Raw genomic sequence first — 26,126 nt, 5'->3', positions numbered from 1 at the left:
GACCCATCCTCGGTAATGATTGAGAACAACTCCTGCAAAAGGAGTCAGGCTTTGGATGCCAGAGTTTTACCCATGTTTGCTGTAGCAGGAGCCTGGTTTCTCCCAGACAGGAGCAATACTTTTTGGTCAGGAGTCAGCATAGGGATGAAGGGGAGGACTACAGGAGACATGGAGGGCTGGCAGGAGCACAGGACGAGCTGGCTCCATTCCTGGGGCTGCATGCTTTTCCTGTGTTTGAGGTGTCAAGAAACCTGTAATGTAAATTATCCTTGTGCCCCAGGCTGAGAGCAGAGAGCACCTGACCTGGCACTGGCAAAGTGAAGGATCAGGTGCCAGTGCTGCAGGTAGGCAGGCAGCAAAGACCCGACCACAGAGGGCACCCACCACCTCTTACTAGTGCTAGTCAAGGCTATAAATAGAAGCTTTGGTTAATGAGTAAAAGATATATGAGAACATAGCTGTTACTTCTGTGCACAGTGATGGTGCTTGGTGGCACTTCAGGGGCCAAGAAGCCGTGCCTGAGGCTACCCTGAAAACACTTGGTGAGCACAGGCTCCCTGAGTGCTGTGCCATGCCTATTCCCTCCTCCCGTAGTGCTCTCCTTCGCAGCCTTGGCAGCCCTGACAGAAAGGGCAGGTTGCAGCAGCCAACAAGACACCACCCTGCTTTAGCTGTGGTGGTGCCCACTCTGAGCGGAGCAGCCGTGCGTGTCCACCCTGTGCCACCAAACAAAAGGCTGCCAACCTACTCCAGGCCTTGGGCTGGCCCCTGAGGTGGCTGCTGAACTCTCCCTCTCTGCCTGTTGATAAGCTTTGGTGCTTTGCAATTCCCCTTTCCAATTACTGGCCCTGTTCCCAGCGCTGGCTGGGCCTGGTGTGTGCTGCCGGCTTGGCAGTGATGTGGGGCTGTGGGGCTTAGGGTGGGAGGAGACAAAAGAAACAGTGAGGCAGAGCAGGGACTTGCATCAGTCGCTGGGAGGGCATCATCTCACTGCTACCTTTTGCAGAAGTCCTTGGAAGTGCCTGCTCAGCTAAAGATGGAGTCATCTGGATGAGCCATGCAGAAGTGGCCCTTACAAGTGTTAGGACAGGGACTCAGCAAGTTCCCCAGGCAAGGCATGTAGACATTGAGGCCAAATGAGACAAATATCTTTCTGAAATGGTTTGGGTATAATTGACTGGTTTTGGGGCATGGAAACAGAGAGGGCGAGCCAAGCCACTCTTTTTTTTCTTTAACTACTTTGCTCAATTGCTAAAAGAAACATAAGAGGATTGTCCATATAAATCTAAATATACAAGAGTTAAATACCAACACCACTATTCTAGGTATTGTGGGCTCAATGCTTTCCCTTATCATAGGCACATTCCTATTTTCAGGGACATCTACATGAAGTGATCTGAAGAACTGACCTCCTGTGACTCCGAGTAAACAAACAGCAATCCTGCAGTCGTCAGCTATCTGCCGACTCACTTCACAGAGGCACCGACACGAGGCAGTGTGCCCACTGAGGATGTCTGGTGGAAATTCCAGCTGGCATAAGACTGGAACCCTCCTCTCACCTCCTCCTAAAACAGGCAGAGCACCGCCGTGTGCCAGACATCCCTATGGCATCTTTTGTACCCATGACTGCTTTGCAAGTAGGACAAATCATGGTAGAGCTTGTGCAGCCAGAGTGCTCACGAGAGATGGATGAGCAACCCGTGGACTGCAGAGGGAAAAAGTGGGGAACTGGCATCTTCCTTTCCCCACTTCCCTAAATTCCCTTTTCCTGGGAGCTGGGCTCCTCACCCAGGCTGGCACTGAGGTTTTATTGGTGTGAGACTGGAATCCAGCTCTGACTGCCGCTGCAGGGACTGCTCTTCGCAATTAGCTCAGAAGAGAGGTCTCCAGGAGGAGAAAGGGCTTCTCACCAGGAGAAAGAGCTCTCTACTAAAGTGTCAGCTCAAAAGCAAATTTTATCTGAGTTGAGAACAAAGAGACTGCTGGCTAGCTTATGATTTTTAATATTTGAAAAAGCTCCCTTTCTGAAAATACTTTAAAAAAAGCAAAGCAAAACAAAACATGAATGTGAGCAAATCCTGAAGATCCAGTCTTGGCCTTGAAAGGAAAGAGGTAAGAAGCATGGCCCAGCAACTATCCTAAAACCCCTGTGGCAAGCAATAATCTTGAAAAAGCCAGTGCAACCTATGTTTTCAATTTATAAATTAAATGTGTTTAAAATTTATGAACTTTGACTGCACGAGTAACTACTTCATTAGACTTTAAGGCTGTGTGTTTCCTTGGCTTTTTTCACGGTAAAGTAAAACACATTTCTAATAAACATGGAAAGAGGTTCCAAGCTAGAGTCACTACTTTTATGTAAAGGACCCTCCAGACTCATTAAAAAAGTTTACCACCTAAATAAAGCAAGCACATTGTAATTCTTTAACTCATAAAGTTGGTAATATATACAGAATATTAGCCTACTCTTACATGTACACTGCTTGGTATCAATGAATGACATACAGCAAGGGGTTTACTATGAGGAAATTAGCATATAAAACTGAGTTTTGGTAAGTCTTAGACTGAAAGACGAGCTCAGGGAACAAGAGGATGTAAGCTGGGTGCTGCTCTGATTTGCTGAGCAAGCATGGCAAATTATATGCAGATACTGAGCTGAATCTGTAGCTGTAACCAAAATTGCTCTCTTTCTCCTAGTTTATATCAACTTTTAGATCCCTTCAACAGTCAGCAATAGGAATGTGAGTGGAGGCATGGTGGTGTCTGCAACATGCATTGGCCCACAAAATGAGACTGTGGCTGAAAGAGCTGGCACCATGCACTTCCCCTTACCAGCACTGGTGCATCCACAGCTGATGCTGTGTCCCACAGTCCATTTTTGGGACTCCTGCCTTAAGAGGGATGTGGAAAACTGGACAGGTCCAGCTAAGGGCTGCCACCATGGCCCAGTGTGTGGAGTGCAGACGCAGTGTGAGAGAGGTGGAAGGAGCTGGGCCTGTTTTGCCCAGTGAAGAGGAGCCCAAAGGGTGATAGAACAGTAAGCCTGTGTCTGCCTGCAGAGCAAAGATGACAGAGCCAAACCCTTCTTGGTGGTGCCAGAGGACATTAAAAAGGGCAAAACCACACGTGGCAGATGGGGATGTTCAGACTGGCCATTAGGAAAGCCTTTTACATTAGATGCTCCAGAGAAGTGATGGTGGCTTCTTCCTTGGAGGCTTTTTATGACTTGGTTGGATAAAGGCTAATTTAATGGTATGATGGTGGTGGTAGTCCTGCTCCAACAGAAGATTAGGCTAGATCCAGTAGTCCCAGACAACCAACATTTTTGTGATTCTGTGGTTCTTTTTCCCAGAGCAATGGAGAAGCATGCCCCAAAGCATCAGACAGTTCACCTGCTCACAGCTCTGCCAGATCCTGTCTCATGAGGACTGGTCTCAGCCTAGCATTTACAAGTGTGCATTAGGCTATGCTGGGGCTTATACCCAAGTTTATGAACAAACATGTCAGCCTTATCTAGCTGGTGTCTTGAATCACCAATGTCTGATTTCCACTCAGTTGTGTCTTGAAGTAGTCTCATCTCAATGTACTTGTGCATGACAAAGTGGCATACTGGCAGGGCCTTTGGTCTTCAAAACCCATCTTTCAGCAAGATATCCCTGTATTTTCAAGTCCAGTGATGAAAAATCCCTCATCAACTTTCCTCTGCCCTAGCAGATAGTTTAGCCTTTATGTGAAGCCTTGTGAGTATAACTTGCATTCAGTTCTTCTCCTGCATTGGAATTAGTCACATGAGAGTCACAGGATCAGCTTTTTCTGGTTAAAACTTCCCTCTGCAGAAACTCTTTCCTGGCTGTGCTTAGAAAATTGGCCCCAACCCTTCCATGGTCTCAAAGCTGATGCAGCCAGTTGCGAGGTCCCTACCTCACAGCTCCTTTCCTTTTAGGCTACAGGGGTGATGAAAATAACACTGGAAATCTCACTTCAGAGTTTCTTGCATGACAGCAAACTACAGAAACCACCCAGAAGAGCACCTTTTCTTGAGCCAGCTCTCCTATGTTTGCAAAAAGGACAGGGTTGCTGAGCAAACATACCTGCTCCATCTCTGATTACTTTGATACTAAGCCCATATGGGCCTCCGAGCTGGTCCCCACTCCCTGGAGCATTCATTTGTGGATATTGCATGTTCCCTAGGAACAGAAAAAAAAAAAAAACCAAAACAGAACCCAATGATTTTACTAAGTGAAACAAGCAGGTACGGTAGTGCTGCATATGGTGCTAGTAAAAATGTAATAGTGAAAGTTGGCAAGAGCCAAGCAGCCTTTGTATTAATTCTCTGGAGCTTCAGGTAGAGCCTAATGTAATTACTTGCTTTACTTTGTAGCATTTTAAGAGAAAAGTGTGTGCTTTAAAAAGTTATATTTCCAAATAAAGTGGTTAGGTCTGAAGCAGACAAAGTGCTTGAATCTGGTCCCTCTGAATTCAATAGCAAAACTCTTAAATCAGAGCAGGATTATGTCCTAAATCTAAGAAATAACAGCAGAGCTGTACTGTTTTCTAATTCACTGCCCAGGCTACCAGACTGTAACTTTTCACTACTTCTTTATCCACTGGAAGCTCCAGAAGATTTATCTTTTCTCAGCTCCAGGGTCTGAGTCTGAATACTAGAGTTGAATTATTTTCTCACATGAAGACACCTGCTTTGCAGACATCTCAGTGAAAGTGAGTGTGTCCAGAGATCCTATATGTCACCCACACAAACCCAGTGATTTCATTCAAGAAATATTTGGGTCATGCTTTTCATAGAATCATAGAATATCCTGAGTTGGAAGGGACCTACAAGGATCAGTAAAGTCCAACTCCCAGCTCTGCACACAACAGCACCAAGAATCACATCATGTGCCTGAGAGCATTGTCCAAACACTTCTTGAACACCATCAGGCTGGGAGCTGGGACCACTTCCCTGGTGAGTCCAACTATCCTCTGAGTGAAGAAACTTTTCCTAATATCCAATCTAATCGTCCCCTGACACAACTTCAGGCCATTCTCTCTGCACCAGATTGGCACCTGCCCCTCCTCTTTCCCTCATGAGGAAGTTGTAGACCACAAAAATATCAAATATTTCAAAATTCCACAGTCTGCCAAAATGCCATAAATTTAATTTTCCCGGGTAGATTCAAAAGCCCTAAATACTGAGGCCATTTACATTGATGCAATAAGAAAAATTTAAAATGTTTGGGGGGGTTTCTGAGAGGAGCTTTTTTTGATTTTTTTTCTGTTTAGTTTTGCAATTGATTTAGGGAACTTGATAAAAATAACTTCCCTGTTGAAAACCAGTCTGTGATCTTTAAAACTTGCCTCTAATTAATCGAATTCTGTCAATCAACATTGTTTGTGAACTCTTATCACAAGTTAGGCAAGCCTGTAATAAGTCTTACCAGCAGCCTTTTCCAACAAGCCATTGATAATATTAGTAAAGATTAACCATTTAATCACCAAATTAAAAAATAACATGGTTCCAATTATTTTATTTCTTAGGTTTTTTATCTAACCATTTTTTTCTTGGATGTCCAAAATCATGTTACTATGCATTTTTTCTAACTAACTAACTTGTCATTAAAAGTTTTTCCAAAGTACCTGCTTTCTGGGTACACATATGTCTTCCAGATTTTCACTTAATGCCTGAATAACAAAAAGAGTATCTGAGCTGCCTTTGTCTCTGCCGTGCTTTGACCTCACCATGCCAGTTGTCAACACAGCAGCCAGAAATGACAGAAGGCTGAAATACACCGAGATCCATGCTCTGCCTAAATATTGGTTAAAGAACTAGTCCCCAGGCCCCTCTCTACATCAAATGGTATGTGAAGGAGCCTTCCATGGACATCTGGTGCTGGACTGAACCTTCTATCAATTTGAAGTTCACCTTCTCCTATGATTCCTACAAGCAATAGCTTTTCCAGCACATTGGCTCACCCTGTGATTTCTGTTCAAGTGTTTATGTTCTTCAATCAGCACCTAACTTGCCTGCAGTTTGTCCCATACCTACGGCAGGGTTTTCATTCCAGCTTCTCCTGGCCTGCTTTCAATCACTGGAGTCACGTGCTTCCCGGGGGAGATGGAAAGCAGATTTTATTAGATGGACATAAACCTCAGTAAAGCTGCACTGGCTTTTGGTAATTTTCAGGGTTTATTACTGAGGTTTTCTTATCGATTCTCTGCTGCCTCTGTAGGAGAGTTCCTTACAAGGTGAGGGAAACAGTGTCCTGTGCTTGAGATGGCACCTGCTCCAGCTGAGACTGATGGGAAACTTCACCTCCCTTGGCTTTATGTGCCCTGTCCACGAAGAAGATCTCCTCCACGCCCTAGGAAAGGCATAAGGATTGACTCTGGATGTGAAGTGTGGGGCTCTCCCACACCACACGGGCTCTAATGCCAGATGACACCTTTAAAAACACTGAGCACGTACACCAGCAGCCGTATGTTTACCAGGAAGCAATAGTCACTCCCCTGTCTCACGCCATGACCAAGGAGGTGCTGAGCAGCTGGATGGCTGCAGAAGCCCATGGACTGCCTGTACAAACACAGGTTGTTACAATGTGCCTGCAAAACCCGTGAACACGCACATAATGCTTTGGGAACATAGAAACGCCTGGTGGCCCCTGGGGTTCAGACTGGAAGAGCAGAGGGACATAAGGGCCCATAAATACTCTTCAGGGGCATCCTCCCAGATGAGGCTTCCCCACTGCAGGGCCCCGAACCTCTTCTTCTCTTTTCTCCTGCAAGCTCTGGCAGCTGAGAAAGTGTCTGGTAACCAGGAGTTTCGTGACATTTTTACAAGGGCATGTAGTGATAGGACAATAATTTTAAACTGAAAGAGGGCAGTTTTAGATTAAATATGAAGAAGAAATTCTTCACTGTGAGTGTGGCGAGACACCGGAACAGGTTGCCAAGAGAAGCTGTGGAAGCCCCATCCCTGGAAGTGTTCAAGGCCAGGTTTGATGGGGCTTTGAGCAACCTGGTGTAGCAGAAGGTGCCCCTGCCTATGGCCAGGAGAGTTGAAAAAAGATGACTTCCAAGATTCCTTTCATCCCAAACCATTCTCCAAATCTATGACTACCTGGTCCTGCAGGTGCACTAAATTTTCCCTAGTGAAAATGAGACTTATCTATACACCAAACAAGTTGGGGCCTTTGAGGTGTTATAAAAGAAGCAGTGCCTGTTTTACAAGCTACGAAGGGGAAGAGTTTGCCTTTCCCCAGACTGCCCACCAGCATTATGGTATCTGCATACAGTGGCAGCATTAAGGCAAAACAGTTCTGTCAAACATTTGCAACACAAGGAAAAAAAAACATTTTTCTATAGGAAATTTGATGGGAAGAGCTCCTGAGGGCACCCCCCTCACAGCCCTGCAATAGTTCAGCTTTCACGAGGAGAGATGTTTTAGGTAGCCACACCACACTGACCGCATTCTGCTCTCTGGCACCATACACCCATCACCTTCCACTGGCCCAAAATCCCCCAGTTCTCCTTGCCACGTGTCATCTCCCAGTGCAGGGCTTTGGGTCCAGGTCCTACCCAAAAGGCAGCGTTACAAGAGCAGCGGCTTGGCATAGGGTGAGAGTGTTGAAAGTGAGAATGAGTTTGCTTGATGTCAATGGTGATTGCTACCAGCATTTCCTCCAGCTAAATATGGGGGTAGCCACTGAAAACAAATCTTGAAACCGCTGAAATTGAGGGGGTTTTGTCTGGTTTCTAACAGGAGCAATAGCTGCAGGCATCAGTTCTGAATAATTTCCCATTAAGTAAAGATGTGCAACAGTCCGAGGTCTGAGAACCTGAGTTAGCCCAGAGCTTTTTCTCAGTTTTGCTTTGAGGTAAGCCAGCAATTCAAAGCGAAACCTGGCTAAAACCATAATGGTTACCTCCTTTTAAGTGTTACCCTACCCAAGAACACTTGAGGCATGTAAATGAGAGAGCCCTGCGTGCCCAAAGAGGCTGAGGCCTGAACTTCAGGCAGGAGTGAAAACATCCAAAGAAGGAGACTGGGGAATCTCTGGGGGAATCATAGGCATTTCCCTCAGGTAAGTTTAACACCTCATTTCCTTAAATGCCTTTAATTCATACACAGTAAGAAGCAAAGATTTTAATCCAAAGATTTTGGTGCATCAGTTCCTATAAATCCTGGCTATGACCGGAACCTGATTTCTGCCCACATCCTTGCTGTCAGGTGGAGGTGAGGAAATGTGAAGATGTGTTTGATGGAGGTGCAGTGTGGGAGAGATTTGACACTGAAGTTTCCAGAAAAAAATCAGCTTCCAAGGGCTGTGGTAGGGAAGGTTTTTGCAGAGGACACCGTATGCTTCAAAAGCTGTCTGGAGTTCCAGAAACTCCAAAAAACCCCAAACCAAAAATGAAAACAAACACCCTCCCAAACAAAACACAAACAAACAAACAAACAAAGCACACAATCCTCCACTTTCCATCCGAACGTTTTAAAATTCTCTAAATTAATAAGCTGAATTAGATTTTATGAAAATATTTAATTGTTATACTAACGACGAGTAGAGGTACAGCAAAGGGATTCAAGAAGCCTTTGCTCTCAAAGCACGAACCTTTGATTTCTCCCTCCCTCCCTTACCTTTATCAGCCATTTTAAACTCCAACCCCCTTCAGCGAAATCTTTCCCGGAGAGTTTGCCGAGGCAGGACACAGGTGCCTGCCCCCTTTAGGACAGTGATATCCCCGTGGTCGTGAGGGAGGGGTGGCCCCTTTCCCCCGTCCCGGCAGGGTCCAGGCTCCCCCTGTCCCGCCGGTGCCTCGTTGTGACGGTGACCTCTAGCGGCACCGGGAGCCGCCTCTCCCCTCCCTCCGGGCTGCTCCTTCTCCGGGCAGCGACGCCCCACATCGACCCCCGGCTGCCAATTCACCTCTGCCGGCGAGGAAAGGAGGGTTTAAGCCAGGGGGACTCCGAGTCGTGACTCTCCGCATCTAGGTGCACAGGCACCCATTCCCTGTAAGTTGTGGTAGCTGTTCAGTGTGTCTGTTTCCCCCTGTCTCTCCTAGGAAAACATCTAACTCTTTCAGTAAGTGGAAATTATGCAAGGAAATAATTCCTTAATCACAATCCCAAACAACATGTCTCGTGCGCGTGGGAAGGTAGGCCTGCTTCCCCAGAGCAGTGGGCAGCAGCAGATTTCACCTCTAGTTACCCTAAAAATAGCATCTGAGGGTAAAAATCTATTTTTGCTAACTTTCCCTTTTCCTAGTTTCTTGCTGTAAATCAACATTTCTTTGACATCCCCAACTATGGAGAGGACGTGAGTTGGGGCTCAGCACACTTGTTCCCCTCCATGTGTTCTCCCTGCTCTGGATAGGCCCAGAAAGAGAAGGGAGTCATGCCCTTCTCCTGCACTTCCACCCACTTCCTTCCTGCAGCCCACTGGCCCTCTCACACAAGACCAGACCCCTAGGCAAAACCAAGTCCTTTGGCCAAAATGAGCTGATGTACTCAGCCTCATCAGCCCATCTCCTATCTAGGCATCCTGGGGTGAGAAGCCAATCCCATGTGCTCCAGCCCCATGTGCCCCTGTCCCATCAATATCTTCCCCCACAGGGCAAGGAGGCTTCCCACTGCCCAGGCAAGTTCCCCAGCACCTCAGCAGCCCCTCTGGTCCCAGTACTAACAGCTGCTCTGTGGAGAAGTGTCTGAGCTGCCCTTTTGCCATGCTTGATCTGTCTCAAGCAGGGCTGCGCCAACTTATCTTAAACCCACAGGTGTGGGATGATGTTTTTCTCTGTTTACAAACGTCACTTTTTTCCCTTAAATGTTTTCTTTTTCACCAGCTCCCCATCCTTCCTTGCCTATGCAGGGCAAGCTCTGTTGTGGGCCTCCTACAAGGCCTTTGCAGCAGCAATCACGCAGAGATGTGAGCAACCACTTCCTCCTTCCACCACCTCTGTGAATATGCACCGGGACCTTTTTCAGCTTTGAGCCACTCTCCTCGGCTCAAGCCTGGAAAAATTCCCACCATCAGAAACTCAAAAGTCACTCAACACTTCTCCCCTGCTGCACCATGCACACCCAGGAGTGACACCAAAGTGACTTTTCCCGCATAGTCGCTGGAGCATCTTATTGTGGGAGCAGCATCACTGTGGCTTTGGTAGGTTGTGGTTCATTCCTGTGCCTCCTGAAAGCCCCAGAGGTGTTAACACATCACTCTGCTGTGACAGGGCTCAATCCCAGCATCACCCTGCTCTGGGCTGAGTGCCAGGGCCTTGTGGACACCCCACAACCTCAGGAGGGGAGAGAAAGTTCAGCACCACCTGAAAAGGGGGGATTTGCACCCTGGAAAGCTCCCTTCCTCCAGCAGGGCTGTGGCATTGTCCCATGCCACCCAGTGGACAGCACATCTCACCCAGCAGCATAGAGGCATGTTAGGAAAGGCTTCCTTTGAGGAAACAATCCTTAAGTAAACTTAGATTGGTCTAAGGACATGGTTTGCCACCTCTTGAGCTGGGGAGCTCAGGAGATGTCTGTTTAACCTGCCCTGCAGACTTGGTTTCCAGTTGCCTGGCAAAGTGCATGATCCCTCTGCTCAGGATTCTTTCTTTCACAGAAGCCCACACCCCATGCATGAATTTGCATCTAGTTAGCATTTGCTCAGTGGACCTTACTCACAGGCCCCAGTGGGATACCTTTCTTTCACCTCAGACTGGTTTCTGATAAAAATCTGGGTCATCCAAGTGGTAAGTACCTTTTTCCTGTCAAGCTCAGTACATTTTACAAGACCTTCTTCATTCACAAGAACCATGTGAGGTTGCACAAGCCCTTGGACCCAGCCATCCTAGGGAATCCACCCACAGATGTGCTTCACCTCAAAGAATAGAATGAAGACGTTCACATCTCAAGAAGAAAATGTGCTTCTAAGCATAAAACAACCTTCCCCCATATCCTCACCCCAGTCTGCAATTACAAACATTACAAACATGAATCCCATCATCAATACACATCACACCAGAAAAAGCGTCTGTGATTTTTAAGTCACAGATCAGCCGTGGAAAACAGATGTTTGGAACAACTGTCTGCAAAATAAAAACCATTCAAGCAGTGAAACTGAGAATCATTTGGGTGCAGGAGCTTGACCCAGCAGCACGAAGACAGTGGGAGAACACCCACCTGTCTCAGTGGGTCCAGCTTCAGACCTGGCTACTGAGGGTGTGCTGGGTCACCCGTGTGCACAGAGCCTGGAAGCAAAGCACAGCTTTGAGTGGAGACACGTGGCAAGACAGCGGGACCTGAGTGGCGGGAAGCAGCAGGACCCCTATCAGCCTTTGGGTGGCACGGCTGTGACCAGACATTTTGTTTCCTATTACAAGAAAGAGCTGAAGGCAGACTTTTTCACCTCGAGGCATTCGGTACACCAGCCAGAGCCAGGCTATTAATTTGTGAACCAAGTGTGGGTGGGGAGACTGACACTCTTCAGGAGGTGTAGATAAGGATATGCACGAAGTCAAGCTAATGAAACTACACTGTCTCCATTTCTAGTAAATACTAATTTTACCCCTCTTAGGAGCTGGTATTTGAATCAAATTAGAATGATGACTCTATTGTCCCAGAATACTTGAATGCATTAAAAAAAAACAAACCAAAACCCAATCCACTAGTAAGACCACAGCAAACAGGTGCCTTTGCTGTGTTTGTTCCTGTATTTGTTCATGTGAATTGTGTGTTTAGTAAATGACGATCGAGGCCAACTGAAGTCATCAGATGACTACAGTGCTGGAGAAACGGGAAATTACTGGTGTCCCTCAAATTTCCCCCTGCCCTTGAACAAAAACCCCCTTTTATTTCTTGCCCTTTTAGAAATATTCTTCCTTATTCCCATTTTTTATCATCCAAGTTATGACTCATCCTGACATCGACCATTTGCAACCACAGTGGTCAAATCCCCTCCTAAGCAGGGACATTCACATGGTTATAGGGAGCTGGTACACATTTAGGAAGAGAGCTAAATTCCTGCTCTCTTGAGGGTAGTCAGTGGTAGATGATGCGATACCCCTGTGTGTGCTATATGTGATTGTACTCAAGAACAGCAACAGTACTGAATTACAGCAGCATGCTGTAATAGCTGTGTAAGGAAGGAGACCCGTTCCTGCATTTGAAAGCAATTTCAAAGTAGCAGGGTGTTGGACATCCTCAAGCTCAGGCTTTGATTGGGGGTGTGAAGAATGAAATGCTTCTCTCTGACTGCACATCTCAAGATTACATGTTTTTACAGCTCCAAAATGCTTGGGTTGCTGTACAAAATTAATGCTGGTGGAGAACCAAATAGGATTTCTGGCTCCATGATGCTAAACCATATAACTGCAATTTGTAAAGGAAGTAATCTAGAAAACCTCATTCCTTGTCTCCGATCCCTGTCTGTGAGATGCAAGTCATTCCTCAGAGTCAGAGGTAAAATCTGTGCAAATGCTATGGTGGCAAACAGAGGGGATGCTCAGCAGCTGATGGAAGGGAATTATCCCAGCCTCTGAGTCACTCTGTTGGAAGTGCTGGGGCTTTCAACGTGTACCAACCCTTCCCAGGAGGATGAGACTTAAAGGTATGGGGTGCTAAAAGCCAACTTTTTTCCCCCTGTGCTGAAGCCAGGAAAGGACACCTTTTGGCCTGGATGAGCTGTGGCTCATGGCTTTGTAGGGTAGCTGAATGTGGTGCTGAGCACACTCTATTTTTATGTGTAAGGAGGGGTTTTGTTGTTTCTCGAAGAGATCTTCCCTTACACTGAGATCTGATTCTGGTTTTTTTCAAAAAGGCAAATTTTCTCTATCTACCATGTACATAGGAAACTCCCCTGGAAGCAAAATTTCCTCTGTGAAGAAATAATTTGGAAAATGTATTCCAACGCAAGTAAGGGAGGAGACCAACCTCAACTTGGTCTCAGGAGTGGAGCGGAGAAGCAAAAGCATGTAATAAACACATTAAAACAATATTTAGCCAACAAACCTTGAAAACTACAGACATTTAAGGTGGAAAGGATCTGTCTGATCTTACAAGTCAGCCCTAAAAGTTAAAATTTGATGACTGCAAATAAATTCTTCCATATAATCCAGACCTTTAAAGCACCACCAAAACTCAATCTGATTGAGTGTTTGGGGTTTAAGCCAATCTGGTTTAAGCAGTAACATTTTCTTATGTAGATGCAAAGAGCTGCAACACAGTGAAGAGAAAAGGAGCAGAAGTAGTGAAGGGTTCAGGAAGTCCATCATCTAGTGCCAGTGGACTTCAGGGGAAAAAATCTGCCAGGGAAGGAAGCTGCAGACAAATACGGATCCAGGGCCTACACAGTTCCTGCACAGGGGGTTGGTACCATTTTGCTGGGGAAGGATGCCAAGACTCTCACCAGAATTGTACCATGCAACTGAATAGTGCAAGAACATCTCCCTTCCCTGCTCCCCATGACTTCCCAAATTTTTGAGGGTATTTTTTATCTAACAACCGATTTTTCTTGCAGCCTTCAACAAAATCTTTCTTGCATGAACATGGTCCTTCATGGGGAAACTGCACAGTAAAATGAAGGATTCACTCTGAGATGTTGCTGTCTACTTATTATTTAGCCCCAGAAGCACCTGGTCTCCATTCCCAGTTTCCCAGGTTCTGGTAAAGTCCTCTGGTATGTGAAGATACGTTTAGGTGCACATAGACATGCACGTGCATTTGTGACCTAAGCTATCAATTCTGGTTTTAAATGGCAAATTCAATACGTGTGAATGTCGGACATCCGTCCTGTGGGATGCCCATCTGAATCTCAGGGAGAGTCCACATGTGCTGCAACCAGAGGCTGAGTCTGGGCTGTCTGCAGGGTGGGAGCAGGGGCTGTTTGGGAGCAGAATGAAGGCTGCGCTGATGACACTCGCTGTGGTTGTGTCCCCAACACTTTCTGTTGTGCAAAGTCTTTTGGGTCTGTATGGCTTTGGCCAGACAGGTATGGTTTGGGTTGGGGCTGTTCTTGCCAAAAGAGTGTTTTGGGGTGAAAATTCCACCTAAAAATGGCTTAATGTTTTCTGAAAGTAGAATTCAAGAAAGGCATTGCCCTTCATATGTGAACAAATAGTGCTGTGGTTTGGCAGGCTGGTGATTGCCTCCCAAAGGAGCTGACCATTACGGAGGGATGTACTTGCAAGGATGTGGCCATTGGTTTTTTACTCGCTTCATGAAATTCCTGCATTCTCTGGCCAAGCTGCAGGTCCCCCCAGAATACCAGCTTAGTGGAAATATTAATGTTTGCCCCCCATTCCTTGAAGGTCTCATCATATGCTGCTGCACAACACTTGCAGCAGGACCTGTGGAGTCCCTGGGAGGACCTGGCACTGGCCAAACTCTTGCTGTCCAGGGAGCAGCTGCGAAGCAACCAACCCGTGGTGCTCCTCATCTCCTCAAGGAGGTGGCGAGTGTCACAGCAGGGCACAGAGGTCTGTGCTGTGGCTGTGCTTGGGGCTGGCACCACCAAGCATCATGGCTTTCTGAGGTGCCATCTCTTCCTTCTCCTGCCTGTTCTCCTAAGCAGGATAAAAAGAAGAGGGGAGTTACAAAAGCAACACAAAAAAGCCTCGTAGAAGTTGCACTCCTGGTCCTAAAAACTTAAGATCTGCCTGCATAAGGACTGTCTGTACTGACTCAGCTCAAGTCCCGTGCACACACTCACAACGTGCAGGGGTGTGTGACAGCCTTTCGCTGGGTGACTGCTGACGGGACTGTGCCGTGCTCAGGGCCACGTGGGCCACGTTCTGTGGGTGAATCATTGTTGTGGTGCAAACGGATTTGTCTCTTTGCTCTGCCCACACTGAGTCTAGGCAGCAATAACCACAAAAGCTAGAGTTCGCTCTGACCACCACTGGCAAGGGAGGCTTTTGTTAAGGAAGGTTTTTGTTCCAGAGTGAGCTGGTCCCATCCTCTCCCAAAAGCCATGAGATTCTGCAGGATTAGGGATTGAGGAGATGGAAAAGCACTGAGGTGTTGATTGCTTGGGGCTGGTGCTGCAGCCGTTTACAGGCACCCTTTGAGCAAGCAAGAACAAGCTGCTCTGAGAAAAAAATCAAATGCTAAGGTCTCCAGCTATTCACTGTTCACCGTGACTTTTCTGAGGTTTCCTTTCCCACAATAAAGCAAAGAGCACCCTACTTGCTTGCATGCAAGTACTTGGTAGGTAAATCAGCAGAAAATGCTGAAGCATTGAGTGCTTGAAAACTGTCTGCATAGCCAGGCCCAGAGGATGATGATCAGCAGCACAGATTCCAGTTGGAGGCTACAGAATCACAGAATATGCCTGTGCATCCCTTCCAACCGTGTGAGTTGGAAGGGATGCACAGGATCATAAAGTCCAACCTTAGACCTGCACAGGACCATCCCTAAGAGTCACACCGTATGCCTGAGAGTATCATCCAGATGCTTCTTGAACTCTGACAGGCTTGGTGCTATGACCACTTCCTTGGAGAACCTGTTCCAGCACCCAACCACCCTCTGGGGGAAGAACCTTTCTCTAACAGCCAACCCAAACCTCCCCTGACACAACTTCAGGCTGTTCCCTTGGTCACCACAGAGAACAGATCAGTGCCTGCCCCTCCTTTTCCTCTCACGAGGAAGTTGTAACTGCAATGAGGTTTTCCCTCAGTCTCCTCTTCTCAGGCTGAACAGACCAAGTGCCCTCAGCAGCTTCTCGTACGGCATCTCCTCAAGACCCTTCACCATCTTTGTTGTCCTCCTTTGGATGCTCTCTAACACCTTAATACCTTTCTTATAGCGTGGCACCCAAAACTGCACACAATATTCAAGGTGAGGCCACAGCAGTGCAGAGCAGAGCAGGACAATCCCCTCCCCAGACCAGCTGTTGATGCTTTGCCTGATGCCCCCCAGGACACAGTTGGCCCTCCTGGCTGCCAGGGCACTGCTGACTCATGTTCAACTTGCCATCGACCACGACCCCCAGCTCCCTTCCCAGGGCACTGCTTTCCAACATCTCATTCCCCAGTCTGTATGTACATCCAGGGTTGCCCCATCCCAGGGTTGCCCCATCCCAGTGCAGAATTTGGCACTTTCTCTTTTTGAACGTGATATGTTTGGTGATTGCCCAGTCCTCTAATCAGTCAAGGTCTGCAGGGCCTCCCTGCTTATGAGGGAGTCAACAGTTCCTCCCAGTTTTATGTCATCTGCAAACTTGCTAACTTCCAGTCCTTCATCCAAGTAATCTATGAAAATGTTGAAGACTCCAGGGCCTAAGATGGAGCCCTGAGGAACCCCACTAGTGACAGGTTGTCAGTCGGGTCAGGCCAGTAACTAGTTGTGCACCCCAGTGGTCAGTACTGGCTCCAGTCCTGTTCAACATCTTCATTAATGACCTGGACGATGGAGCAGAGGGCACCCCCTGCACTTTTGCTGATGGCACCAAACTGGAAGGAGTGGCTGATACACCAGAAGGTTGTGCTGCCTTCCAGAGGGACCTTGACAGGCTGCAGAAATGGGCTGATAGGAATCTCATCAAGCTCAGCAAGGGGAAGTTCAGAATCCTGCATGTAGAACAGAACAACCCCGGGCACCAGTACAAGCTGGAGGCCAGCCATCTGGAAAGCAGCTGTGTGGAAAAAAGGACCTGGGGATCCTGGTAGACACCAAGTTGAACATAAGCCACCAATGTGGCCTTGTGGCAAAGAAGGCCGATGATGTCCTGGGGTGCATTAGTCAAAGTACTGCCATCGGGCTGGGGGAGATGATCTTTACTCCCTGCTCAGCCCTGGTGAGGAATTCCTCCTTTCAGTTCTGGGCTCCTCTGTACACAGAGACACAGACATACTGAATAGAGTGCAGCAAAGAAACACAAAGATGATGAAGGGACTGAAGCATGTCTCCTGAGAAGAAAGACTGAGAGAGCTGAGATTCTTCAGCCTGAGAAGGCTCGGGCGCAGCTCATCAATGCATATAAATGCCTGAAGGGAAGGAGTAAAGAGGACAGAGCCAGGCTCTGTTTAGTGGTGTTCAGTGTAAGGATCAGAGGCAACAGGCACAACCTGAAACACAGGAGGGTCTCTCTGGACATCAGGAAACACGTTTTCGCTGTGAAAGTGACTGAGCACTGGCACGTGAGAGGTTGCCGAGAGAGGTTTTGGAGTCTCCATCCTTAAAGATACCTACCAGCTGTCTCAACACAGTCCTGGACAACTAGCTCTGGGCATCCCTGCTTTAGCAGTGTGGTTGGACCAGCTGACCTCCAGACATCCCTTCAGACCTTCCACTCTGTGGTCCTCTGAGGCACTGGTGCACTGAACTGAGCGCCCCATGGAAACGCTCATGAGAATGCTACTTTTTCCACTTACTGTAGGATTTACATGGTATGTGTTAAACATGGCCAAAACCTGGCCATAACACGGCCTAAACACTGAATGCAAAGAATAAATGGAAATTAAGAAAAAATGCAATTCGCAAAATATGAAGATGCCTTTCCAAGAGAAATTGTTGTAAAGGATCATGGAGATCCAGACTGAATTAAGATGCGTTTTTGGCACTTTCTCTATCACGAACTCTCATTTCTGCATTTTGTGTTCATCTTCTATGCCAGTTGCTTTTGTTCATGTTGTAGCTGCACCTTACAGAGGTGTATGTGCTTGTATAGCATATGTGCCCATGTCATAAGAAAAGACCAGATAAAAATAGGACCTCAGTTCTACAGACTTGCCTTATGATTGTGTGTTTTTAACAAGCATTTAAACATTGTTTTTAACCACGGAAATCAGATACCAAGAAAACTTTCATCTTATTCCCGCAAAATCAAAATGGAGCTTCTAAGTCACAGCGCAGCGTGGGAGCAAGTGCTTTTCATGCTTGCTGGAGGAAGTTATTTAAGATTGTGAATTTCATTGGTATTTCTCCTACCAAGGTGCCCCAACCCTCATGAGTAAGAGTTGCCCCTGTTAGCAGACCTACCCTGTCCCTGTAGCCAGGCTCAGGGAAACCATAGGCACCTGGAAGTCACGGTGGTTGCGTGGCCGCCATACGAGGCTTTTTGCTCACATTTTGGGACTGAAGTCAAGGGGGTGTGGAAGGAAGCAGCTCCCTGCTGCTGTGTTGTGTTCTACTGCTCAGGACGCTGGAGTGACCTGTTCTGCTCCTCTGACTGTGTCATGACTTGGTGCTGCAACATCATTTCCAAAGCTGTGCTACACGTGCCGAATAAAGTCAGACATGTCCTGCAGAAGCTGATTTCAGCTGCTTTGTTATTCAGCATTTCCTACTTAGATTTAGGGCCAGATTAGGTTTCAAACATATCAAAACTCCAGTAATTGTTTTCTTGAGATTTTTTTTTATCACAAATTGGTAGGAATCTTCAGATTTTTGCTTTCTCTGCAATTCCCATCATTGAGAGGCTAAAACCTCTCAAACATTGTCCTCCCCACATAGCTGCTGTTGTTGAATAGACAGGGGGATGTTAAAATCAGAGGTTCTCCCAATTTCTGTTCTACTATCAGGTGACCAATGGTGACTTGAGATACAGGGGCTGAGCTGTGGAAAATCCGTGCTTCTTGCATTGAAACTGAAAGCACCTGGATCTGAGATTTTTGTGTCTACCAAAGCTTCCTGAAGATGTTTTGCACTAGAAGAGAGAAAAGGTAACCAAAGTCGATGAGGAAAGCAAAGAGGGAGAGGCGATGATACAATGGAAAGAGGAGGCTCAAACTTCCTGCTGTCTCTCCGTGAAGGGGCTGTTTCCTCATTTGTTATGCTGCCTTGCCCTCAGAAAGTCCAGCTCCAATCATCTCTCAACTTTGGGAAACCCCACGAGATGTCAACAACTGCCTCAGCACCCCAAAGTGTGGCTTTGAACCCCAAAGATGGTTCAGGAGGAAGCCCAGTGATAGATCTTCCAGCACGTGTGAGGGCACATGCCTGGCTGGCATAGTTCTTACAGCACTTTGTGAGCCTACCTTGTGCCTGCCACAGCCATCGCCACAGCTGGGCTCACAGATGATGGCCTGAAGGACTTGCCTATGACCGAGGAGCTGTGGCCTGGCTTTTCTGCTGGGCTGGGAAGCAACATCCGTGACGAGGTCTCCAGGAGGGAAAGGAGACTGCAGGGAGCCTTCATGGGACTGCAGAGACCAACATCCTCTGTGAGGAGGATGTGAGAGAGGAGCTGCAGTGACTTGGAGGTGCACATCTGTCCTGAAATACCCAACATCTGGCTCTGGGAAGTAGCATGGGGTGGCTGCCTGTCCGGAGTCATGTCACTGTTAACGACTGTGATGCATTGTCAGAAAAGAGAACCTCCATGCTGAGTGTTTGCACAGGACTCCCGTAGGAGGTATCCCCTGTGCCTTAGCCAGGTCCCTGGCAGCAGGGACACCCCGGGACACGAGGTCCCACTTCACCCTAGATGAGTACCCAGGCTGTGGTATTCTGTCCCAGCCAGGTCCAAGGAAAACTGTCTTTGTGTGAACATGGACAGAACAGAAGAAAACCTGGTCCCAGTTTTGAAGTTGAACCTCACTACTCAAATTCTCATACCACATTCCATCCAGCCACTGGGTTCAGTGAAGTCCAATATCTCCTAAATGAGGCTGCAACCTGGGCTGGACAGGGCCTCCCTGCACTGTCCCAAGGAATCCCTTCTCAGCTCACCCAGTGTTGCAGAGGCAGGAACCGGGTTCCCCCAGCCGGGAAGTGGGTCCCCTCAGCCCCTCTCCCCCACCCAAAGGAGCTGTTGCCTGCGGTGCAGCGCAGTGCAGTTCAGCAGCGCTGGGCTTGGCGGGGCCGTGCAAACGGGTGGAGCTGGGCTGCACTCCTGTAGCGCAGCACCTGCTGCACACAGGGCAGGAGCATGTTTTGCACAAAAGAAGAACCCACTTCCTTTCTTCTGCATTGCAAAAAGAAAAATAAAATCAGGCAGAGAGCATTGTTTTCCCTCCTTCTTATTCCCAAGTCCCTGGATGAGGTTGTCACCTGGACCTTTGGGGTCCTCAGTCTGTTTTAAGGCTGGTATTGCCACTTGGGCCATCTCCCTTCTCTGCGCAGAGGCTGAGACCCTTCGGATCTCACTTTACTCAGGACCCCTTTTGACACAGCGATGCTGTCCCACTCCCACTGGCTCTCACGAGAAGGCCCCCACGCCCAGGCAGGTGCTGGGTGCTGCTGCTGCTGGGTTGTCAGCACGTGATTCCCCTTCTGGGATCTGCAGCTCATTTTTTGGTGCCTGCGTGCCCTCAGAGCCCAAGGGACTGGAGGGAATGTATATGGGGGATGTTTGCTCGGAAAAGTCCCGAGCATGAGTTTGCATCATAAACCACCCCATCTGTCATCATCGCGGGGCCATGCTGATGGTGACCAGCCCCAGGCATTGCGGGCACCTGGCTGGAAGTCAAGGGCGTTTTGCCCAGCTTCATCCCAGATTTGTTTCCTTGACGGTGTTAATCTGTGGAGATGCAACTCTCATATGAGAGAGTGTAAGGAGGGCAGACAGAAGCCCCGTCAGTGCCACAGTGACCCTGAATTTGTGTGACCAGTATTGATTTCAGCTGCAGCTGTTTGTCATGCAGAGCTTTGCATGGATGAGAGGACAGCCCTGCATCCACTCACTGGTGTGGGCTTGGGGTTTCTGTAGAGATAACACTTCTCTACTGTTACATCCATTGGCTGTTTTTTCACCAACATGCTGAAAGAGCTCAACAACATTTGAGCCCCACACAAGTCTGATTAGCTTAAGTCTTGACAGATGTGCATGTAAAAAATCCCCGTCTTACGAAGGAATATTTTTAATGATTTATCCAGCAGTTATTCTATTACTAGCAGACCTTTCCCTCTGTGTGATATAACCCCCCAAGCAAAAAAAGTATCTCCATTAACAGATGCTTGTTAGCAGATTTTCACTATTACTCTTGCTAGGTATCTTCAACTTGTAGTAAATCCATGGCAATATCATAGACTGTGTAATTTCTATACAAATGACTCATGGTACATGGGTACACAGATTAGTACTGCATTTGATATCACTGTTTTAAAACAGTAGAAATAATATGCAGCTAAATAACTAGTTGAGCTTTACTAGCTCAGAGGGAAATATAAGTTTGTCTTAACTGTAATCTTAACCTTGACATTTCTTGGCTTCAGTACTTTTCAGTAGCATCCTGAATGCCCCGTGATGGGAATTTCCTAGTGAATTAGGAGTTTTTGGGAGGGGAAAAAAAGGAAATAAGCAAGATCATCACCACCACTACTGAAAACCCAACAGCCTAAAACCACTAAAAAGGGCATAAAAAAATCCTCTTGGGATTTGAGAACCCCAGTGTTCTCCAGTAAAATAGCCACTGTGGGGAAGACCGTCCTGCCGGTCACAGGGTAGGCTGTCCTTCTGCAAACATTCTGGGAAGTGCTGGGAAGGAAAGTACTCTCTGCACACACATAGGGCCATGGGGTAAATCACAGCCCTCCACTGTTCTGCACCCTGTGGGGGCAGAGCCTGCCCCGAGGACTCCAGCTGAGACAAGGGGCTTTGCCCAGCATTCACCTCACAATATGTCACCTTACTAACAATTTTTCCCCACTAAGGGCAAACTGCCTTATTCCACTCATCTTAGCCCCTGCCCTAAGGAGGGAGCTGTGCCTGGTGGTCTCTCCGTGTGTGTACGAAAGGCAAAGATGGGTTTCACCACAGCCTGGGGAGCCAGGTACAGCGTGTCTTGCTTTGGCCACAGGCACAATAAGCTCCGTAGGAGATTTGTGACAACTCTGTTGGAAAGGTGCGATGGTCCGATCACGCTGCCGTGGCCATACGTATGTGTCACAGGGGTGAGCCCTCTGGGCTGCACGTGAACCAGAGCTGAGGCTGTTTTCATTGTTCAGTTGCATTTTGCATCCTTGTAAAACTTTTCGGAGTAAAACCCGAAGTCGGCTCAGATGTCGGGAGCGATTGCCGCGCAGGTACAGTCATTTATCTTCTCCAGCACAGCCACTACTGAGAATATCCCCCGCGGCAGCAGCAGCAGCATGCCTCTCACACACCGAAAGAAAAAAACCCCACCCAGAAAGAACACACAGTTTTACTAACCCTAAGAGAAAAAAAAGAAAAAAAGAAAAAAAAAAAAAAACCAACACCCAAACCTCACGGTGCTTTTGTAATGTGAGCGAATCCCGGGAGGCGCTAACACGACCGGGGAACCCAGCACAGGGCGAGGGCAAGAGGCTCCGCGCCCGCCGCCCCTCAAAAGTCGGCAGGGAGGAGGAGGAGAAGGAGGAAGAAGAGGAGGAGGAGGCGGTGGCACCTCTGCTCCCAGGTTGGAGCCCCCGATTTCTCTTTCGTGCGTGTGCGTGTGAGCATCTCAGCCCCTCGGGGGTCGCCGCCGCCCGCGGGAGGCAGCGCCGTCTGTCTGTCCGTCCGTCCCGTCCCGTCCCGTCCCGCCCGGTGCGGCGGCTGCTGCGGAGCGGAGCCCGGCGGTGGCAGCGTGCGGTGAGCGGCGGGCGGTGGGCGCGCCCCGGGAGCTGCTGCAGCCCCGCGGCAGAGGGGACCCCGCTGTCCTCGGGGTGCCCAAGGCGGGGCGAGCGGCGGGAGGGCGTGCGGGGCGCTGGGGGGTCGCTGCCGCGGTGTTCCCAGCTGCCTGAGCGAACGGGCACGGCGCGCGCGATTTTTGGGAAAGGATGTTTGGGGTTTTTTTTTGATAAGGCTTCTTGGGTTTTTATCGGGGAAGGTTAGTTTATTTCCTCTCTTTGAATTTCTTCAGTTTTGGTCCCTCTTTGGTCCCGCTGGAGGGTTGTGAAGGTGCTCCTCAGCACCTCTGCGGGCTGGTCGCCTCTGGTCCCCCCTCGGTCCCCTGGTCCCTCCACTTTCTCAATGAAGCTCCCCATTCCCCTCATAGTAAAAAGTAAACTACGTGACTGCCATCAAAGCAGTTTGGGACCTTCCTTTTGTGACAGACAGTTTCCCTTCCCAGTATCCCGAGTCCTCTCTTGTATGGACTGGACTTAACAAAAAAACCCAACCAAACAAACAACCAAAAATAAGAGGAGCTGGTGATAAGAAGACTGAGAACACTTAGATGAATGAGTCACAGCCTCTGTTGAGATGTTCACACCAAAATCACAAGAGAAGCATTTTTCCAAATGACTCGAGCTGTGTGCTGCCAGGGGGGTGGCAGGAGCAGGGGACAGACCTTTTGCTTTGTGATGGGGGCCAGCTCTAAGGGTGCTAGTTTCATGTCTGTTCTTATTCCAAGGGAGAGGGTAAGAGCCTGTGAGGCGCCACAGAAGAATGGCTGTTGTGGAGTCCATGTTCCCACCCACCAACCTCACCTCTGGAAACCAAAGCAGCTGCAACGTGTACAACCACCACTTCTCTACCAAAGTCACCTTCTCCCTCTTCTACACCAGCCTGCTGGTGTTTGGCGCCTGTGGGAATGTCCTGGCTCTCTGTATCACCTTCCAGCGCAGGAAGAAGAAACTCAACTCCACCGACCTCTACCTGGTGAACCTGGCCCTCTCCGATGCCCTCTTCACCCTGGCACTGCCAGGCAGGATTGCCTACTACATCCTGGAGTCTGATTGGCCTTTTGGGGACTGGTTCTGCCGAGTCACAGCTTTCATTTTCTACATGAACACTTATGTGAGCATCTACTTCATGACTTGTGTGAGCGTGGACCGCTACATTGCCGTGGTGCGCACCAGGCACCCCGGCAGGATTCGGAAGATGAGCCGTGCCAGGGGCATCTGTGTCCTCATCTGGTCCCTGGTGTTCCTGCAGACGGCACCGCTGCTTCTGTGGCCCATGACACGGAGGATGGGGGACAAGCTGACGTGCATGGAGTACTTTAACTTCGAGGAGATTCCCAAGCTGCCCTACCTGCTCCTGGTGGCCTGCGTGATTGGCTTCTTTCTGCCTGTTGGCATCATCTTGGTGTGCTACGTGAGGATCAACCTCAAGCTCTGCCAGACAGCCAAGGAGAACCCATTGATGGTGAAGAATGGGCACCACCACCGGGCCTTCACTGTCATCCTGGTGGTGCTGCTGGCTGTCCTGCTCTGCTTCAGTCCCTACCACCTCAATATTGTCCAGTTCATGGTCAGGAAGATCCTCTACCAACCATCCTGCCAGGAGCAGCAAGCCTTCAAGATGTCCCTGCAAGTCACTGTGGCGTTCATGAACTTCAACTGCTGCATCGACCCCATCATCTACTTCTTCGCCTTCCGAGGCTACAAGCGGAGGCTGCTCCGCATCTTCAGGAACAGCGGCTCGCTGGCTACCTCCTCCACTGCCAAGACCCCCTCTGAGAGCAACAGCAACAGCCAGCCCCCTGGCTCCACCTCTGTCTAGCAGCACAACCCACTCCCTGTTGCTCTGGCCTATGGACTGTCCCTGACAGCAGGAGCCAGGGTTGAGCTGCAGGACCAGCACATTCAACAAGCTTCCTTGCTCCCATGCCTAGAGCCAGGGGCTCCCACAAAGCTCCCACAAACCTGTCTGGGACACAGCTCTGCCTGGCTCTGCACAGGCCTGTGCTCAGCACTGCTACACTTGCACCTGCCATCCTGGGGCGCAGAGAGACACATTTTCATCCCAGCCCCAGAGGAGGCAACTAATGCAGCTGCTCTGGCTGGCAAATGCAGCTGGAGCTTTCCCAGCATTGCACTGCACCCTTTTCCCATGTCTGTCCCACATCCCCCGTGGATCTGGGGGCTGCTGGTAACCACTATGGCAGCCCCTCTGCCTCCTTCCTCTCCCTCCCCTGCCCCGGAGCACTTCAGGAGAAGCCTGGGATGTTACTTCCATGCAGAAGACGGCCTATAGCTCCTTCCCACGACCAACAAACAGCAGCTCTGCTCTCTCCCTGCCCAGCATCCCACTCCTGTACCCAGACTCTGCACGGGGTAAACAGTAAGCACGGGGCCTGTGGGAGCTGCTGGAAAAGCCCTTCCTCAAATGAGAGGGGTGAGGCTGTGAATTTGAAGAGCTTCCGGGAGTGCTGCTGCCTGTGTCCTCCCACTTGGGTGGCTGCTTCTTCCCCAGAGTGCCCTTCCTTACACCTGAGGGCACTGCAGTCACTCCAGGACCCACTGCAAGGAAGGGGATAGTGGGGATGGCCTGGCTCCCAGCTTGGCCCCACGGCTGCAAACCTGCCCTGGATGTACTCACTGGGGAAACCTTCCCATCACTCCTTAATTTGAGGGGAGTGGAGGAATAGGGCCAAGAGGATGAGGTCTAAGAGTGGCCTTATGTGACCTTGACTGACATTTGCTTGAAGCCAGTGCCCTGACAAGTCCAAGAGCTTTGCTAAAAGGTTGAGGTTTGTACCTGTGAAATAAGGAGAAAGTTGGCTGTTTTCTGAAGTCACTGGACTATGAAAAAAAACCACAAACACATGTAGGATTTTACAGTTTCTAGGATGTCTGGCCTTTTGCTTGAGGTTGGAAGGGATGGAGACATGCACAGACATGAAGAGGGGAAAAAAAAGCTGCTTTATTTTGCTGAAAAGTGTACCTGAAGAAGTTTCATGAATGGACTTTTGATAAATACAAATAATTCTTTAAGGTAATATTATGCCGAGAAAGTTTAAATAGTCACATGCAGTCCTTTATTGTTTTAAATATGCATGAATAAGATTTTGGATGATGATGGTTTTACTTATGGTATAGGTAACTGTAGCATCCTGAAGGCTGACTAAGAGGGATGCCTACAATAATTCCGGTGAAATGGAACTCCAGTATGTCCTTTCCAGAGACTATCTGAGCCCTCCTCAAAGCAGGTCTGGACTGCAGAGAGCCTTTGTCCTAAAAGACATGGTACAATGGACAAGGAAGAGCTGGGATGGAATAATATAAGGATATCAGTGGTCTGATATAAACATAACCTTATTTGGTCCTTATTGGACTGTGTTTTTCTAAAATGTACTTGACTCCACCTTTCATCATCTTAGCACCAGTAGATGCCTTTGGAGTAGGAAATAGGTGAGCAGGTGGGTTCAGTGCTGCCAAATGCAGGAGGGATCTGGCCTCCCTCCTCTGGATGGATGCCAGCCTTGGGCCCTTTGCTTTCTAAAATACCCACCCAGGGACAGCAGGCAATTAGCTGGAACATCCATGGGATGGAGAGGGAAGGGACTTG

At 48.6% G+C, this 26,126-nt stretch overlaps 1 protein-coding gene across 1 annotated transcript; it reads left to right on the top strand.

The window, feature by feature from the left end:
- Window positions 1-8,982: 8,982 nt before the first annotated feature.
- On the top strand, window positions 8,983-24,338 carry LOC114055817 (G-protein coupled receptor 183-like). The gene is made up of 2 exons (XM_027880314.1): window positions 8,983-9,020; window positions 23,245-24,338. Exon 2 carries the CDS (start codon window positions 23,280-23,282, stop codon window positions 24,336-24,338), a length of 1,059 nt encoding a protein of 352 aa, XP_027736115.1. The 5' UTR covers window positions 8,983-9,020; window positions 23,245-23,279.
- The last annotated feature ends 1,788 nt before the right edge of the window (window positions 24,339-26,126 follow it).

The sequence above is a fragment of the Empidonax traillii genome, unplaced genomic scaffold (assembly GCF_003031625.1).
Source record: "Empidonax traillii isolate 1590-97213 ecotype Southwest subspecies unplaced genomic scaffold, ASM303162v1 scaffold68:size1967880, whole genome shotgun sequence".
Lineage (NCBI taxonomy): Eukaryota > Metazoa > Chordata > Aves > Passeriformes > Tyrannidae > Empidonax > Empidonax traillii.
The sequence above is the reverse complement of the archived record's forward strand: the minus strand, read 5'-3'. Positions and strand labels throughout refer to the sequence as shown.